Here is a 19,883-nt window from a genome sequence, read left to right as displayed (position 1 = left end):
GATGCAGGCCCTAAATTCGCAAGCTGTGAGAGATATGCGCCTGCACACTCTGGCTACAACGGCTCCTTGCTACACTGTTCAATTTATCTTTCATAAATGTAATTATTGTTTTGTTAAATTAGAGCCACCGAGTTAGTAGGTCCTAAGTATCGAGTGCTTACGTCCGCTACATCTTCGGAAACGTTTTCCTGCGGGGTGGTAGTCCTAGGTGTAGTAGCCTAGCTTGTCCGCCCGTGGCGATCTCTACTCATGATATCCCGATCTTTCTTCTTTTGTCTTACTATTGGATACTGTCTGAAAGCGTCCGGTGGCTGTTAGCAAAGAAGAAATACGCGGAAGCAAGACAAGTACTAGAAAATGTCGCTAAAACAAATAAAACAAACATAAGTGCGAAATCTATGAATGTTTTATTGAATCTTCCAACAAGAAACTTAAAAGTATGTATTTTATTTTTATTTGAAATATTTAACTCCTTGTATAAATAGTTTAGCAAGCTATTATACCAAAGAGTTTGGCGTCGTTTGTAAAATCGTAAAATTTCTTAAGGAAGATGTAACATACATTTTCCATAAATCTATTATTAATAAGGTCATTTAGCCCCAATGTCATCTCTCTTAATCGGCAAGCGGGTGTCTTAACCATTAGGTTATCATTACTCGTGACTGGTCGTACTTGAATTCGTGTATGCGGTGATGTTAGCTGTTTCGACTGCTGTGTTGTTCCCACGAGAATGTAAGTGCAAATCTTTGTTTTTAATTTATTTTATTATTATTTATTACTTTAGATGTTAAACGTTGTGTAAAACAAAAAACTCACTTCCGTTCTTCGCCCTTGATTTAAGAACTGGCAGTAAATGTAAAATTAGAAGCATTTCATATATGTATATATTATATTTTGTTGACGTTCATAAGTGTACATTGCGTACCCTATATGAATAAATGATTTTGACTTTGACTTTATGTAAAATGTGTTAACAATAATAAAACGGCAATGCTTTCATACTGATTATTGGCTTGGTTTGACAAACACAGTGTTCGCTATATTGGGGTTGATGTCAGGCCTCTTGGTCCTCATGCAGCCCGAAACTTTTGGAAGGAAATTGCCGGATACCTTGGCGGAGGCCGAAACCATTGGAAAATAAAATTCAGAGCACGATTACAAATGTATAAGATCAAGCGTAGAAGTTGAATAACATGTTAAGGCAGAAAGGTTTTCTTTTTCTATAAAACGTAATTTATTTAATATTATTAAAATTATATACACTGCTAAAATTACTTATCTTAAATTTTACGACGGGCTATTTAGATAATAATCATATCCCGACTAAATATCTACCAGCATTAACATAACGGTTATATGATAATGTCATATTATTTTAAACTATACAGAATGTAGTGTAAAAAAAATATAATTATTATCAGCCATATGCCCACAAACACTTCGTTTGCTCATATCTTTCATATACGAGTATAGTCACAACTAATAAGAAGAATGAATTTGATATTTCGTACAATTTTTTCACACTAATTGAAATATCACCTTGTAACGAGATACCCAGACATCGTCGCATATTATATTATGCACTATCATAAATCTAAATACATTTAAGCCTCTCGCTAGTACACTTTTTAATATCTTAACAATGATTTAATTTTAATAAAATTAGGATCCGCTAGTATAATTGGTACAATATCTTTTCTCACAATTACGTTTAGACGTCCCTAAAACATGGCAATTGACACAAGTGAGAGTTCAGATACTAAAGAAAAGAATATTGATTTAGACTATGTTTTGGTGAACGAGCTGGGCCAGTTTGGGCGATTCCAGCTAAAATATATCTGCCTCATCGCATTGCCGCTGATGACAGCTGCCTTCTTCAGTGACTATGTCTTCACAGCAGCTGCACTTCCACACAGGTACATTAGTATTTCTCTTGTTTTTATCTTTTTTGAGAAGAAAATAATGACTTTTGAAAGATGTTAGGTTAGGCAATCGTTTTCCGCTCTCGTGCTATCTTGGAATCCTTATGTAGAAGGTTATTATGTTATTTCGGCCTATTCCCGTGACATTTCCCTTTATATTTATGTAAAATATATACGTAGTAGGTAAAATATTCCATTGGGGTGCGCAAGAGACACATTTATTATTTAATATATCATAAATTAAGAATTATTAAAATCTTTTAGAACTTTGTAATTCGTAATAGAATTTAATTTAAATGCGTTTTGTAATAGAAAATTCTTTTCTGATACAATTTATGTAAACTATTGATAATAAATTACACATCTCAATTTTGAAGAGCTTCATGCTGTATCATGAAATAAAATTGTTTTATCATTTCACTTGGATATACATAGGAAATGAAGTTGTAAAATAAACTATTTGCATATAATTAACAGATGTCGTATCCCTGAATGCGGCGAGAGAAACAAGAGTGCGGTGTTCCACCCAGAATGGATAGCAAACGCGGTACCAGTCATAGAAGATGAATCTGAGCTTGCAAGTTGCGAGAGATATGTGTCTGTCTATCCTGGATATAACAGTTCCGTGCTAGATTGCCCTATAGACCTGTTCGATCATTCACGTACTAAAAAATGTGACGGGTTTGTGTATGGAGGAGATAATTCTGTGGTGTACGATGTTGGTATTTTTTATATTTTTATAAGCCGCGCTTCAAAAATAGGTTGTTGCAAATTAAATACACGCTACTGTGTATTTATTTTGTTTTTAAACCTTACATTTGGAAGCCCATGTATGATCTGATGATCTCTCGAAGATTATCGGGGGCACTTTCATTTTGATTTTTCATTAATATTCTTATATTTGATGCATTTGATGATATACAACTGTTTCTTTATAGTTTGATTTGGGATGTGAAGAATGGCTGAGATCGCTCTCAGGAACGCTTAGCAGTCTTGGAACACTCCTGGTCCTACCATTGGTTGGCTTCATTTCTGATCATTTCGGCCGACGTATGGCTTTACTCTTCAGCGTCTTCAACACTGCTCTTTTTGGCATCTCCAAAGCCTTCTCGGTAAACTATACAATGTTTCTAATTCTTCAACTTCTGGAGACTACATTAGGTGCTGGTTTAGCGAGTTCCGCATTTATATTCGGTAAGTATTTCATATAATAAATATTTTCACACATAAATGTGAGTCAGTTTTTAGAATTCACAACACATTCTAAACCGTTAAAGTAAAAATGTAAAGCTATAAGATCTATTTTAGAGGTGAATAAAAGTTATTTTAGATATTCGATAAACCAAATTAAAGTTAGAAAAATATTTAAATACGAAATAATTATTTAAATTATAACTTTAATTTTGTTGGAGACAACAACAGTAACGTAACAGTAAAAGCGTTCCTAGCGAGTAGTGTTGGCCTAGTTGTTTCAGCGTGCGACTCTCATTCTGGAGGTCACCGGCTGTGCAGCAATGGAATCTATTTATGTGCGCATCCAACACTTTAACATCCGCTTGTACGGTGAGGTAAAGCATAGTGCGGAAACCGGATATGGACCCAAACAAGTTGACGGCGTATGTCAGGCACAGATGGCTGATTACCTACTTTTATTTAAAAAAAAAAAATACAAAACAGATACAGAAGTCTGAGGCCCAGACTTATAAGGTTGTCTCGCCACAGGTTCTTATTTTATTATATTAATATACTTCAGGTGCCGAGCTAGTGGGTCCCAAGTACCGCGTGGTTACCTCTGCCACGTTGGCATCAGCGTTTGCCCTGGGTGAGGTACTACTGGGAGCAATTGCCTGGCTTGTACGCCCATGGAGGACTCTCATCCTCACTCTTTACATTCCGGTTTTTCTCCTATTGTCATATCACTGGATTCTTTTCGAAAGCGTGCGGTGGTTATTAGCTAAGCAGAAGTATGATGAAGCTAGAAATGTGCTTGAAAATGTAGCAAAGACAAATAACGCTGATATAAGTGCAACGTCCATGGATGCTTTATTGAATCCTCCCACAATTGTCAGAAACGTATGTGAATAATGTGTTATTATTAAAGCCACCAGAGCTTGAGTTTTTATATATACATGTGTCTTTACTGAGACATCGTGGAACATTACAATCTGGCCTAACTTAAGACTAATAAGTAATTTAAGTCTAACCTAGTTTACTAATAAGGATTTTTACATAAGAAAGTGACCAATAACACTACTTACAGTCTCTATTAAACGGAAGACACTCTGTTCTTGTGTTCTATATTTTTTTTTCACTCACTGTGTATTTAATACTGACGTGCACTAACACTAATTCACTAGTTCAAATGGTTTTGTCCTTTTAAGTCTTCTCACTAGGCTCGTGGTGTCAAGGAGTTGAATAGCCTCGACATTCACGTGATGGTGGAGCCTATGTTCGTGGGCTCCAGCAGTCTTTTTTATTATTGTGACGACGTACTCTAAATTAAGGTCCCGATGGAGGTCGTTATTTCGAATATAACAGGGAGCATTGACTATTCCCCTGAGCACTTTGTTTTGGTATCGTTGGATTATTTGGATGTTACTAAAACTGGTACAGCCCCACAGCCGGCAACCATATGTCCATACAGGTGTCAGGACTTGTTTGTAAATCAATAATTTATTTTGAACTGATAACGCGGAATGCGGAACTTTGGGAACTGAATTTTGGAACGGCACTTTGACGTTATCAATATATACTGGCTGGTAATTTGATGTTTTGTTGGTAAAGTTTATGTGAACTCATTTAGACTGATTTAATCGTATCCGCAATTTTTTGGTCCACAAGCCAAAATTATTTATGGCTTTTTTTAGTTTTAATACGGCTTCCTTTTCAGTAGCTGCCGTAGACATGATAGCAGTATCATCGGCAAAGGTAGCGATTACGTTATCTTCTAGTTCAGGAATATCGTATGTGTATAAGAGATACAGGACCGGACCTAATACACTCCCTTGCGGCACCCCAGCTTTTGTTTCTTTCAGTTCTAAATAATCATCTTCTTCTCTTACCCTAAACATTCTTTGTGTTAAATATGACTCAAGGATATTCGAGAATTGACGAGACAGTACTTTCTTTAATTGATAAACAAGTCCTCGGGGCCACACTTTGTCAAATGCCTGAGCTACATCCAGAAAGACCGTGGAGCAGACTTTTTGTTCTTCTAGTGCTTGTTCGATATTATTTGTAATTCTATGAACCTGCTCTATGGTAGTATATTTTTCTCAGAAACCAAATTGGTAATCCGGTATGAGCTGCTTTTTGGCAATAATATGGTTAAGACGTTTGAGAAATAGTTTCTCAAATAGTTTTGCTATAACAGGTAACAGTGAGATTGGTCAGTAAGACGTTACTTCGTGTGGTGGTTTTCCTGGCTTGGGAATCATTATAACTTCTGCAACTTTCCACATGTTGGTAACATATTGAAGTCGAAATAAAGCATTAATTAAAGTTGTCATTTTAACTACGGCTTTACAGGGAAGGTGCTATAATACCTCACCCGTAATTAAATCAAAACCTGGCGCCTTTTTTTTAGTCAAACGTTTAGTTTCACTGAAAACTTCTTTTGGTGTGACTAGCCGGATGTTTAGCTCATCTGAAGATATTTCTTAGAAGTCAAGTGAATCTTCTTCATCGATTTGAAATATATATTCTAGATGCTCTGCAAAACTCCTAACTTTTTGTACCTTACTTGCAGCCCAATTCCCATCAGACTTTCGCAAGGGAGGAATATGTGTTGTAGGTTTTTTGATATTTCTTATTGCTTTCCAGATGGAGTAGTTGGTAGAACCATCAGAAGTTTAGGTATCTCTTTATTGAAGTATCTTTATGTTTTGTAATCTCTCTCCTCAGTTGTTTAGTGAGGTTATTGAGACATTTTTTTGTCTTCAGGACATCTTGTGGAGTGCCACCTTATTCTTTGAGCTCGTTTTGTCTTTATCAGATTTTTTATCTATTCTGGGAAGTAGTTGTTTTTGACCTTTTTCTTAAATTTTGGAGTATTACTGCAAGCAGCTTGCTGGATGTTTTTTGTAAATTTATTTACTTCTAATTCTATTTGTTCCTCAGTCTTTAAAGGTTGAACTGCTCTTAGTTCTACCATATTCTCAAGATTAATTTTGAAGCTGTCCCAGTCTGTATGTGGGTTGACGAGAGATGGATTCAGTTTTCGCTTTATAGGGTCTTCGCCAATCGTGAGTAAGATTGGTGAGTGATCAGAGTTCATAGCATAGGCTTCCTCTATTTGGAGAACATTTGGTGATACTCCTCTAAATATGAAAAAATCTATAAGATCTGGTATTTTATTCTTGTCTGTTGGCCAGTATATAGGCTTTCCTGTGGAAATTGCATCACATCTTAAATCTTTCATATGTTTCAGATGTCAATAATGAAAGTATGCTGTTAATCTTTTCATCTATGCCTGTGCTAGCTGTCTCATTTTGTGATAGAGTCTTGGAACCTTTAGTTAACTGAGCAACTAAAACTAATTTTGCTGGTTTAACAGATTTGCCCGTTTCAGTCTTTGATTTTGATTTTAAGTCGTTTCTCATTATCTGTAATTATTTTGCTACTACACAGCCTCTGTAATTAGCTGGATGTGACTTACCACAGTGAACACACTTCGGTTTCGCGTCTCGTGGCTTGTTGCAGTCAACAGTGAGATGTTTTCCAGTACATTTTATACACCTCGGCTCCTTGGAGCAGTATTTCTGTGTGTGCCCATAAGCCTGGCAATGCAAGAGGTTGCATTGGGGAATCAATTTCGGCGATTTAAGTGGCTGTGTTTCAATTTTGCAGCCTAGTATGGATTTTATTTCATAAATATTTTTTATGTTTTCCTGACGGTGGAAAGATAGAATGAACAATGAACATGTTAAGCGGTTCCTTGTTTTTCCAGCTATATTTGACGGCTGCGTCTAAAATTTTAAACCTTTGGAGAATGAGGTCCTCACCTATCCTTTCAGGCTTGCAAGAAGCATGCAGATTTTTTGCCATTACTCTTATTGGCCTGCTCTGCTTGTTTTCATATGAGAACCACGAGGCATCTTCTTCTTTAAGATGCTTTGTGATACATCTGAAGGTAGCTTCACTTTTGGTGTTATCACGGTGGATCTTCACCGATCCATTTCTGAGCATTTTCACGGTAAAAGAGTCTTTTTTTATTTCTTTTTTAAGTAAAGCATCGTAAAATGATTGGTATTCAATCACATTTTCGACAACGATTGGGGGTGGAAGGGGTTCCTTTTCTTTTGTTACTGTATTATTAGTAACTTCTTTCATGGGGGAAGGGGAGGTGTTTAGTTTCCTTTTCTTTCTGCTTTTTTGTCGCACCCATTCTGTTTCTTTAGCCAGTTTTTCTTTGTCCGTCTCATATTGAATTGATTCAGCGACTGACTCGTCCCTTTGTGTTAGGGGCTGGTCTACTTTTCGTTCGAGCTGAGCGATTCGCTCTTTGAGTTGATAGACAATTGTTTCCAGGTCTGAGCATCGGGCTCTTTCCTTTTTAAGTTCACCCACAAGTAATTGCTCGTTTTGGGTTTTAATTTCTATAACACTTGGAGATGACATTATAAATATAATAGTAATTAAAATTATAAAGGCAAAACCGCGCATTAATTCATTACACAATAACAAATACTTGGTCAACGATTCATCGTAACGCGACCGCAGCGCTGCGTCAGCGCATTGCACTTTTTCGAACACAATAATTAATACGCGACGTTTCTAACCGAAATGAAAACAACAACTGAACCAGAACTTGAGTGAGCCAAACTTTGCTGAAAAATCTTAATACATTTTTGTTAATCGTTAGCTTATATTTTAGAGACAACAACGAAGCCCCGTAAAATTTATCTTTCGTTCCCGCGTCCTATTCAGAAGAGTGTGCACGACCCCAATATGGTGGATGACCACAACATTCATATACTACGGATTATCGATTAACTCCACGAGTCTGTCCAGCACAATATATCTAAATTATATCCTTGCCGTTGCTGTCGAGATACCGGGATTCTATAGTGCAGTGTTAACCTTGGATAGATTTGGTAGAAGGAAAACTCTGTGTTGTGGCTTCTTTATCAGTGCAGCATGCAATTTAGCTTTTATTTTTATACCGTTAGGTAAGTATACGAGTTATTAAACTGTACTATATATTTATTGATATTTATTATTCCAGGTTATTGTGTGTTTCAGATCTATCTATTCTTCGACTCGTTATATACTTAGGAGGGAAATTTAGTATATCGCTAGTACTCGCTTCACTTTATCTGTACACGTCAGAGCTCTACCCTACGGAGTTTAGACACAGTTTATTGGGGTTTTCATCAATGGTTGGCAGAATTGGATCTGTTTGTGCCCCGCTTACTCCACTACTCGTGAGTCCTAATCATAATACCGTAACGGTGAATGAAAATTAAAGAAAAAAAAACAAATGCATATAGAACCGATTATAATTTTTTTAAATAATATTTTTTTCAGACTGCCTATTGGCATGGTCTGCCGCACACAATATTTGCTATATTTGGAGCGTTATCTGGTCTTCTAGTCCTAACGCAGCCAGAGACACTTTCAAAGAAACTACCTGATACTTTGGAGGAGGCTGAAGCGATTTGAAGGATAATTACAGAGTTCGAGGAATGCTTATAACTATTTATATACATACACACATAAATTATTGGATAGTACATTTTAATTTCTTCATTCTATAATAATTAGTTATTGCAGTTACATATTATTATATATAATAATAATATAATAAAAATGTTTAAATAATATTATAATAGTAGTGAATTTTATTTATGATTTCTGGCGTTTTAATCAATCTAAAACAACGACACAAAGGTTACAATCAGCAGGAAATTATTATTTACAAAAAAAATTACTAGACTAGATATCTTGATTTAATCAATATTTATTCATCGTATATTGAGTATTAATTTAAATTAATCGCAATCATTTTGCGCTTACTGATACAACCGAAGCACCACCGTACTCATTGTGGGACGGAAAGAGTCAGAGATCGGGCGGTGTCGATTTAAAATTTAAAAAATGGAGGACGAAATAAAAACTGGTGAAATAAAGAGAATAGATTTAGATGATGTTTTAGTAAATGAGTTGGGTCAATTTGGACCCTTTCAGCTTCGTTACATGATCCTTGTATCGATTCCGCTTATTATGTCCGCCTTTATGAGTGAATATATTTTCTCAGCCGCAGCAATCCCTCACAGGTAACTTAGAAATTCAAAAACTTTAAAAAAGTTAATGGTTTTGGTCATCAATTAATATTATTACTTAATTTGTGTTCAAGATGTCGTGTCCCAGAATGTGGTGAAGATTCGAAATTAGTCCGGTTTGACCCCGATTGGTTAACTAATGCCATGCCCGAGAGGACATCAGCCTCCACCTGCGATCGTTACCGGCCAAGAGATATTAGTGTTAACAGCTCTTTAGATTACTGTCCCGCGGACCTCTTCGACTCGTCAGTCCTTGTTGGATGTGATAGTTATGTCTATGCACGGGACAACTCAGTTGTCTATGATGTAAGTAGTTTTTTTTCCCTTTAATATAAAATAACTATTTTTTAAAAATAAATATAATTTTTAATTTTCTAATTTGTCTGTCATTTGGTTTTTATAAACTTTTACTTTAAAGGCAATGTTTTTTTCAGTTTGACCTCGGTTGTCAGGAGTTCCTGCGAGTATTAGCGGGGACGCTTAATAGTGTAGGAACTTTACTTGTGTTACCGATAACTGGATATGTGTCCGATAGGTTTGGGCGGAGAGTAGCGTTGATCATAAGTGTATTCAACTTAGCATTAATCGGTCTTATACGAGCTTTTTCAGTAAACTACAATATGTACTTGGCCCTTCAAATTCTACAAACTACACTTGGAGCTGGTACCTTCAGTTCAGCGTATGTCTTTGGTGAGCAGTTTGATATGTATTCATTTGTAGTAAATTGTATAATTTATTAATATTACTACAGGTAATATTAACTAATTTGACAGAGACCATAAATAAAATAAAACATTCCTCGTTACAGCCGCTGAGCTGGTTGGGCCTAAATGGAGAGTGGTAGCGAGTGCAACAGCAACGTCTATGTTCGCAACTGGACAAGTGATTTTAGGTGTAGTAGCTTGGCTTATTCAGCCTTGGCGCTACATGATTATGGCCCTCCATATTCCCTGCTTCCTCATTATCTCCTATTACTGGATTTTGTCTGAGAGCATCAGATGGCTTCTATCTAAGCAAAGGTTCGAAGAAGCTAGAACGGTATTGGAAAATATTGCGAGAGTGAACAAAACACAGATTAGTGAAAAGTCCATGCAGGGATTGTTGATGCCGCCCGCTGTCACTGCGGAATCAGCGAAGGTATTGCATTATATCTAATTATTCATGCGTTAAATATCAGAGGATTTCTAAGAAACTCATTGAAATCGTAAAGATGGCGCTGCGTATTTAAATTATATCTGATTTTTCAATGGCTATATTAACTTTAATTTAAAATATATGAAACCTTAATTAAATATATTATTTTATCACACGTCACATTTTAATTTTGCATGCTTGCAGTCAAAAAGTCTCCGTCTTGTTCTCAGTAGACTCTTCAATAATATATAAATCTTGAAACCAATTTATATAAAAGTATTGATAAAATTTACCTATTATTCTTAATAATTCTATACTAGTAATGAGTTAATCGCCGATATGTGATTTTCATAACATATTGCCAATGACCTAATTGATTGATTATTGCAAGATAATATAGAAATTTATCAATTTTATAATATCACGTCCTAACAACATTTTTGAGTGTGTTTTCTTTAAAAAAACATGACTGTTAAAGATTTGCCCTCTCTACTTGCAACGGCCTAGGGTATCAACTGGATAAAATCTTTTCATATCCTAATAGAATTTTCTAAACTAATTCCTGAACCTTTCCTTTTTACATTTACATTTATTGAAAGGGTCGATTGCTATAAGCACTTATTCTCTTTATATTTCCAGCAAAACAAGGATGGCCTTCTAAAAACAATATTTAAGTCGAAAATCTTATTACGCCGAGTGTGCACCACCCCCATTTGGTGGATCACCACAACCTTCGTCTACTACGGTCTCTCTATCAACTCCACCAGTCTCTCTGACACAATCTATCTGAACTACATATTGACCGTTGCCATCGAGATTCCAGGATTCTACACGGCGGTTTTCATTTTGGACAGGATTGGACGGAAACCCACCCTATCCGCTGGGTTCTTCTTCAGCGCCGCTTGTAATATAGCTTTTGTGTTTATTCCCTCAGGTAAGATTATTTCTGCAATGTGTGTGTATGCTTTGATCAGAATCTTAATCGAGCATATTTATTATAAAAATGTATATTTTTATGAATATGAGGTTTTATCGAATTATTGAAATATCATTCGAAGGTTACAATAATTGGTTGTAATTAATTTATTCCATCAAAATGCGATTTAAAGAAGAGATAAATAGATAAAAAATAAATAATCGTGTATTAATGAATAATTGAGACTTTTATCTCTATAGCTTTATAAAATATTGACTTTAGATTGTTATAGTTGATACCTGTTATTATATAAATATTGCATAAAGTTATTGTTAATAGTAAATTTTACCTAAATAGCAAACGGTATTTCAGTTAGTACTTACTGCGTTTACTACCTATGACTAAATAAAATAGAGATATACTAGATAGATATAATAGAGATATAATAGACTAGCTTATCTTCTAGATTTGAAACTATGACATCTTTTCTAGATCTAAGCGTGGTCCGTCTGGTGGTATACCTCGCGGGTAAATTCGGTATCTCGCTGGTGTTCACGTCTCTGTACCTCTACACATCAGAGCTGTACCCCACAGAATTTCGACACACGTTACTGGCTTTCTCCTCCATGATTGGCAGAATTGGATCAATCACAGCACCGCTCACACCTGTACTTGTAAGTATTTATGTAATAATTAGCCTATCTTAATTGTCGTTTCAATTATATTACAATTTCTGAGTGTGGGAAAAACTAAAGGGCTCATTTTGGCTTCATGTGTGCGCCGATTGCTAAAATTTGGTTAGCGCTTCTAATTATTAACTAATATATATATTATATGTAACTTAACTAATGGTAGGTTAGGTTAGGTTAGGTTATATAACGCGCTCCTTCCAAAATTGTTAGTAACTCAGACGGATAAGCGAAGGTTCCAAAACAATTTACTAACTATTTCTGCTAAAACTTGATTCGTTATATTTAGCGCTAAAAACAATCAAATATAATATGTTAATATATCTTTAACCATTAACGATGTGCCAACCAAAAAAAAAAACACGGGAAATGTCAGGGGCCAAAATATATTGAAAGAAAACGAACTTGGTAGGTACACATAAACTACTGATAACAGACAAACAGAAAAGGTAGCCGGGGGCGAAATCTTTCCAAACAATTTGAGTTTATTACGATTGAACAGCTTCAAAGACTGCTCAGAATCATTAATTCGTTGTTGGTTTGTGAGATCGATTGTGAGCTCGCCCACTTTGAACTGAGCTTTCGCATACCAAATATTCATCCCCAAATGTCCAACACTTACCTTTGATATCTTTAGGGTCTCAACTATCTTAAACAATTTCACTTTTCGGTTATCCAAAATTATTTTCTGGACTTTTTTGATAATTTCGTCGGTAAAAGAAAAGTAAGAAGTCAGTAAGAAATCTGAATAATACAGTCTGCCTTGCGATTCTGTAACTCACTTTTCAAATATAATAAACAATTAACTACAAACTCCCTCCTTATCAGAATGCCAAATCGTAAAATGACTGCTTTACGACTGATTTGAGCGCGACCGCCGCTGTGAAAACCGCTGTGTGTGAGTTCGAAAAGTGAGTTACAGAATCGCAAGGCTGCACTAGTATTATATGAGGTATAGATAGCGGATCATCTGTGAGGAATTTTTGTCAGTGTAAACAGAAAAAAAGATTATTTTTGTGACAAAAAGGAGCCACTCGTCATACTTTATTTAACGTTACGCATTAAATATTTTATTTTACTTTTTCATCACAGATGGACTACTGGCACGGCATTCCGTCAATGATGTTCGGTGGCATGGCTATACTATCTGGTCTACTGATTTTCACTCAGCCCGAAACATTGGGCACAAAAATGCCTGATACTCTTGCTGATGCAGAAGCCATTGGAAGGGACAAGAAATGATGAAAGAAATGTTACAGTATTATCATTATAATTTTTTAAATAATTTATGCATAGTAATAAATATTTCTTATTTAAATATCAAATTCTAGTTTTATTTGTGTTTAAATTAAATACACGTACTATATGTATATGAGTAATTTATGACAACTATGCAGTTATATTGATATGGGAATCAGATTTCTAGGTACACACATAAAACCCATTGCATAAAGTCTTGCATCGCAAATCACCTATTGATTTTTATCGATATATTATCACCATATTTCTTGCGAAAGTTAATCATGTCTTATAACACAAGCATGAAATCTGTTTCGTCTCTAACAGCAAACTATCGAGTCTCAGCTTCTTGGCATCAGTTCTTTTGTATTATGTCTTCTTAGATATTAGCAATTGAATATTATATACAAGTCACGAATCTGACTGTTACTTCACTCTGGTAATAAAATGATTTATCATTTTTAACTATATTTCTCTAATCCGTCGATAATATAGTAAAATTAGATTAAGACAAACTTTTGTCTGATATGCAGCTGATACACCGAATATTTTATTTATTGAGTAAATGATAGGAAAGTGTAGAAGTTGGGCGTGAGCGTTGAAAAATTAAAAATGGAACCCGCCACCGATGTAAAAACTGACGACATAAAGAGAGTCGATTTAGATGATGTTCTGCGTGATGAGTTGGGTCAATTTGGACCCTTTCAGCTTCGATACTTAATGTTGGTATCGATACCTATAATTATGTCCGCCTTCATGAGTGAATATGTTTTTTCAGCTGCTGCTATTCCTCATAGGTAAGTAATGCAATTTAAATTTTAGAACAAAACTACAAAGTCAGGGCTTTAAAACTCTAAATTAGAGACTTAGAAACAGTTTAATCTAGATAAATTAAATCTGTATAAATACAAAACACCAAGTAACATGGATTATGATTTATTTTAGAAAGCACTATGATGGGAATATCACAGTTTTCATATAAAACTATGATGGGATTGCTTGCTTGCTCTCGGATATCTCCAAATTTAAAATGTGTAAGCTGGCATAATATGACCTCCTCCATTCTCATATCATTTAAATAATTAAACAACTTTTAAAAATTCACTTAATGTGGTAATTAAAATGCTTTATACCTACGTATATTCTTACACTACTGTAAATATTTCTAAAACAGTAAATTGAGGCAACATCTATCAAAATTTAATGTGAATTTAGTATTAATATGTTCTTTCAGATGTCGTGTCCCTGAATGTGGTGAAGATTCAAGATTAGTCCAGTTTGACCCCGATTGGCTAACGAATGCTATGCCCGAGAGTTCGACCGCTTCCAGCTGCGTTCGTTACCGGCCAAGAAATATCGATGTTAACGTCACTTTAGATTACTGTCCCGCGGACCTCTTCGACTCGTCAGTCACTGTTGAATGTGATAGTTACGTCTATGCACGAGACAACTCTATCGTCTACGATGTTAGTAGTTTAAGCACAATAGCCTTAAGATTTTATTGAACGTCATTTTCGAAAATAACATATCTCCTTGATTTGTTTCAGTTTGACCTCGGTTGTCAGGAGTTCTTGCGAGTATTGCCGGGGACTCTTAGCAGTGTGGGAACTCTGCTTGTTCTACCTGTTATAGGCTACATCTCAGACAAATTCGGGCGGAGAGTGGCTTTGATTAGCAGTGTATTCAACTTAGCATTAATCGGGCTTATAAGAGCTTTTTCAGTAAACTACAATATGTACGTGGCTCTTCAAATTCTACAAACTACACTTGGAGCTGGTACCTTCAGTTCAGCGTATGTTTTCGGTGAGTAGAACATTTAGCTATATTCCGTATTCCATGTTTGTCTATTGTCTATGTTATAAAGTCTTAAGTCTCCCTTTAAATGAAGTCTGACTGTTATTTAAATTTTATTTTAAGCCTTCAAATGCTTAGGTTGGAAATAAATAATTACGCATTTATTGGCAAATTTTTTGTTAAAGCGTTCAATTTTTTTATATACGAGTTTTCTTTTAACATAACTTCTCGCCATAGCTGCTGAACTGGTGGGTCCCAAATGGAGAGTGGTGGCAAGCGCAACTGCTTCTGCTATGTTTTCGGTTGGACAAGCAATTCTCGGCGGAGTCGCCTGGGCGATTCAGCCTTGGCGCTACATGATTATGGCCCTTCACATTCCATGTTTTCTTATCATCTCCTACTACTGGATATTGTCGGAGAGTATCAGGTGGCTACTGTCAAAGCAAAAGTTCGAAAAAGCTAAGGCAGCACTGGAAAATATTGCAAGGGTTAATAAGACACATATCAGCGAGAAGTCCATGCGGGGACTTTTGCTGCCGCCCGTTGTGACTGCGGAGTCAACCAAGGTACGTGTCCTTTGTTTAGTGGGCCGTTAGCAGTTAGTCAAAAAGCCTTGCAATAACTAATCTTTACACACGTAGGTAGGATTATTTATTATCGCATTTCTAAAAGCGATTAAATTTTATGTTACAGGAAAATGAAGATAACCTCTTCAACAAAATATTAAAATCTAAGATTTTATTACGCCGAGTGTGCACCACCCCCGTTTGGTGGATCACCACAACCTTCGTCTACTACGGTCTCTCTATCAACTCCACCAGTCTCTCTGACACAATCTATCTGAACTACATATTGACCGTTGCCATCGAGATTCCAGGATTCTACACGGCGGTTTTCATTTTGGACAGGATTGGACGGAAACCCACCCTGTCCGCTGGGTTCTTCTTCAGCGCCGCTTGTAATATAGCTTTTGTGTTTATTCCCTCCGGTAAGATTTATTCTGCAATTATGAGTAAATACGGTCAGAAGTTTAATCAATATTTAATTATTTGGCCATGTATGTTTTGTTTTATTCCTGTTAGAATCTCAATATCGGGCATATTTATTAATGAAATATATTTTGAGAATGATGATGATAACAAATGATTAGGATAACATTCCAAGATCACAATGATTGTTTGTTGTAAATTAGTACGTCAAAACGCGTTTAAAAGTAGTGATAAATAAATAATAAAAAAGGGTGCGTGTACTAATGTACGCGCGTAAGAAGTTATACTTATTTGGCATTATTAAAAATAGTTTTGATTGCATGCAAATAAATAATTACAATTAAATAATCAAAGACTGGAAAAGGAGTTATTATAGTCAATAAAGTTCAGTTTTATTTTATTATTCGAATGTTGTTTTTAAATTATTATATGTCCAATGCCGTAACATCTTCCGTGGGCAACTTCATTCTGTTAATTTTGTGTCACGGTGCGCGCGCATCGTAAAATTTCACTCTCATAAATTTTTCATAACGCGCCCAAAGAAGTTTAACTTCAAAAATAAATAGACGCGCATAAATGAAAAGTTTGAAACCATGACATCTTTTCTAGATCTAAGCGTGGTCCGTCTGGTGGTGTACCTCGCGGGTAAATTCGGTATCTCGCTGGTGTTCACATCTCTATACCTCTACACATCAGAGCTGTACCCCACAGAATTTCGACACACGTTACTGGCCTTCTCCTCGATGATTGGCAGAATTGGGTCAATCACAGCACCACTCACACCAGTACTTGTAAGTATTTTATAGCAGGCGACAGAAAAGCAATTCTGCATGCAGCACAATAAGGTAGCCTTTTACAATTATCAAAGTTATTTTAGAAAGACGATTACATGGTAGGTAGACTGATTGAAACGATAATATAGTAATAATTTGTCGCGTCGCTTTTAATCATTGTTAACATTGAACCGGTATACAAACTCTCAAGAACAGTGTGATTTATGAAATAAATCAAAGTACTTAAATTCTTAGATTCGCTTAATGAGGGATTGTGGTTTAAAAACTACCTTAAAATATTAGCGCAGCATATTAAATATATGTTTAGCACGGACTGCGGGCTGTGAATAAATGCGGCCGGATTCTAATGAAGCTCAAAACCAGTTACTTAAAGTGTTGTTTACGCTCGCACTTTCGTAACTTCGGAGAGCTCACCGATCTCCAACTCACAAGAGACCAAGTCAAAATAGATATAGATATCAAAATATCAACCACAAGCATTGTAGCCGAAAATGCAAAAATTTGCAAAAATTACGCATTCCACATGACCTTTGTCGCTACTCCTCTTTTCGTAAACACTCTTCTTAAAGCCACAGCCAGCATTGGAGTACTTGGCGTTGAAATATCGAACGAAGTTCAGTTTCGCGGTCACTTGGAGGGTAAGGCTAAATTAGCCTCCAAAAAGCTTGGTGTGCTCAGAAAGGCAAGACGGTACTTCACTCCGGGCCACCGCATGCAACTATATAAAGCGCAAATTCGGCCCCACATGGAGTACTGCTCTCAACCTCTGATCGGGGGCTCCCCAGTAGCAACTCCTTCCACTTGACCATAAACAACGCATAGCGGTTCGAATCGTCGACGTCCAATCCCTCTCCGAGCGGCTTGATCCTTTGGCGTTGCGTAGAGATCTGGGGTCACTCTGCATCTTCTACCGCAATTACCATGGAGAGTGTTCAAATGAGTTGTTCGGATTAATACCTGCAGCTGAGTGTCATCATCGGACGACGAGGCAGAATACGAAATTGCACCCGTATCACCTCGACGTCCACCGTTCCACAACTGACCGTTTTTAAGGTAGTTTTTGCCGCGCACCACCACTATGTGGAATCAGCTGCCCACTGAAGAATTGTCGAACCTATTCGACTTAGGGTCCTTCAAGAAAAGAGGTTACCAATTCTTAAAAGACCGGCAACGCATTCAAATCAACGGCATTCAGAGTGTCCATGGGCGGCGGTATCACTTAACATCAGGTGAGCCTCCTGTCCGTTTTCCCCCCGTTCTATAAAAAAAAATGACCTAAATTAATTTTCCCTTTATCGGACCATAGGCTTATTATATATTTAGAAATTATTAAAAATATAAAATCACCTCGGCTATACTGACACTACGAAGCTATCAATTTCTTGGAACTGTATGAGTTCATGAAAGCGAAGATATAAAAACACGTAACGAAAAAACTATTATGAAAGTCACACGAGAAAAATGCTAAAAACTTAGATTCTTATATAATCACTGAAAGAAAAAATAAATCTAATTAACTTCACTTAATGTATTGAGTGCGATTAAGAAAAATAGTTTTGACATCACATTGCAGTGTGAGTTTTTTGAAAAGAATCGAAGTAGACAAACTAATTCAAATTACAAAGCAGTGATATTATTACCATACACACATATTAATATGATGTGGAAAACAATCAATAGCTTAGCAAGCAATAACGTCAAGTTAACAAACAATAAAGTAGTTAATTTCGGTGGCGGTTCTTGTTGATGTTCAAATATAATATAATATATTTGAACATCAACAAACATCCCTACTAATAATGGTGACTTTCGCCAGTATAATACTCGAAACAGAAATAATTTGAGCGTACGACCAACCAGGCTCCAGAAGATAAACCACTCATTATATGGATGTTGTATTCGTTTTTACATTTCCCAAGCGAAATTAGAGAATTATCACTAAATAAATTCCAAGCTCTTGTGAAACGTTAATTAATAAATAAAGCTTTTTATATATTGGACGAATATTTAAATGATCCTAATCCTTGCGATTGATTGGTCCAGTTCAAACAATTTGTATGACTCATAACTTAAAAACAAGCAACAAATATCTATATATTAAGGTCTGATAACAGAAAAAGTCGCTGTGAGCCAAATCTTTATTACGATTGAACCGCTCCAAAGACTGCTCAGAATCATTAATTCGTTGTTGGTTTTGCTCGATTGTGAGCTTGCGCACCGCCCACTTTGAACAGAGCTTTCATATACCAAATATTTATCTAGTAAATTTCCAACACCTTTGATACATATCTCTCGGCTAGCTTAAACAACTTCACTTTTCGGTTATCCAAAATTATTTCGTCGGTAAAAGCATCTGTAAGAAGTCGGTAAAAAATCTGAAGAATACAGTCTGCACTAGTATTATATGAGGTATTATATGATGCAGATCATCTGTGAGGAATTTTTGTCAGTGTAAACAGAATAAGGGATTAATGTTTTAGGTAAAACTGTAGGAGCAAACTGAGGTAGTTTTTTTATTAATAAAAAGATTAATTTTGTCATAAAAAGAAATCACTCTATTTAAGGTTATTAATTAATATTATTATTAAATATTTGAAATTTTAATATATTTATTGTATATATGTATTATAATTAATTATAATTTTATTTTACTGTTTTATCACAGATGGACTATTGGCACGGCATTCCGTCAATGTTGTTCGGTGGCATGGCTATACTATCTGGTCTACTGGTTCTCACTCAGCCCGAAACATTGGGCACCAAAATGCCTGATACTCTTGCTGATGCAGAGGCCATTGGAAGGGACAAGAAATGACGAAGGAAATGTTAAAGTCTAATCATTATACATTTTTAAATAATTCACGCTTAGTAATAAATATTTCTTATTTTTATATCAAATTCTTGTTTTATTTGTGCTTAAATTAAGTACATATGTACTATATGTTATGAGTAATTTATGATAACTATGCAGTTATATTAATATGGCAATCAGATTTCTACGTACACACAAAAAACCCATTACATAAAATATGACAAATGACAATGCAAAACACAAATTGATCTGTATCGAAATATTATCACAATATTTCTTGCGAAACTTTATCAGGTCTTATAAAACAGGCA

General features: G+C 35.7%; 3 protein-coding genes across 4 annotated transcripts; all 3 read left to right on the top strand.

Annotated features, from left to right (window-relative positions):
* The first annotated feature begins 1,005 nt into the window (after positions 1–1,005).
* LOC125057778 (solute carrier family 22 member 4-like) lies at positions 1,006–8,713 on the top strand. Of its 2 annotated transcripts, XM_047661673.1 has the most exons (8): positions 1,006–1,229; positions 1,784–1,916; positions 2,400–2,640; positions 2,861–3,116; positions 3,676–3,995; positions 7,798–8,092; positions 8,166–8,347; positions 8,451–8,713. In XM_047661673.1, exons 2-8 carry the CDS (start codon positions 1,861–1,863, stop codon positions 8,583–8,585), a joined length of 1,485 nt encoding a protein of 494 aa, XP_047517629.1. In that variant the 5' UTR covers positions 1,006–1,229; positions 1,784–1,860; the 3' UTR covers positions 8,586–8,713. The 2 variants fall into 2 exon arrangements, with proteins under 2 accessions (XP_047517629.1, XP_047517619.1); XM_047661663.1 differs by lacking the exon at positions 1,006–1,229 and having other exon boundaries at positions 1,578–1,916.
* A 28-nt stretch (positions 8,714–8,741) lies between these two features.
* On the top strand, positions 8,742–13,239 carry LOC125057774 (organic cation transporter protein-like). Its single transcript, XM_047661649.1, has 7 exons — positions 8,742–9,199; positions 9,280–9,511; positions 9,640–9,895; positions 10,014–10,342; positions 10,979–11,273; positions 11,748–11,929; positions 13,037–13,239. The coding sequence occupies exons 1-7, from the start codon at positions 9,021–9,023 to the stop codon at positions 13,184–13,186; spliced, it is 1,623 nt and encodes a 540-aa protein (XP_047517605.1). The 5' UTR covers positions 8,742–9,020; the 3' UTR covers positions 13,187–13,239.
* A 491-nt stretch (positions 13,240–13,730) lies between these two features.
* LOC125057765 (organic cation transporter protein-like) lies at positions 13,731–19,658 on the top strand. Its single transcript, XM_047661637.1, has 7 exons — positions 13,731–13,980; positions 14,418–14,649; positions 14,731–14,986; positions 15,215–15,543; positions 15,671–15,965; positions 16,576–16,757; positions 19,426–19,658. Exons 1-7 carry the CDS (start codon positions 13,796–13,798, stop codon positions 19,573–19,575), a joined length of 1,629 nt encoding a protein of 542 aa, XP_047517593.1. The 5' UTR covers positions 13,731–13,795; the 3' UTR covers positions 19,576–19,658.
* Positions 19,659–19,883: the final 225 nt, after the last annotated feature.

The sequence above is a fragment of the Pieris napi genome, chromosome 2 (genome assembly GCF_905475465.1).
Source record: "Pieris napi chromosome 2, ilPieNapi1.2, whole genome shotgun sequence".
Lineage (NCBI taxonomy): Eukaryota > Metazoa > Arthropoda > Insecta > Lepidoptera > Pieridae > Pieris > Pieris napi.
Note: the sequence above shows the minus strand (reverse complement) of the source record. Positions and strands in the feature narration are given on the sequence as shown.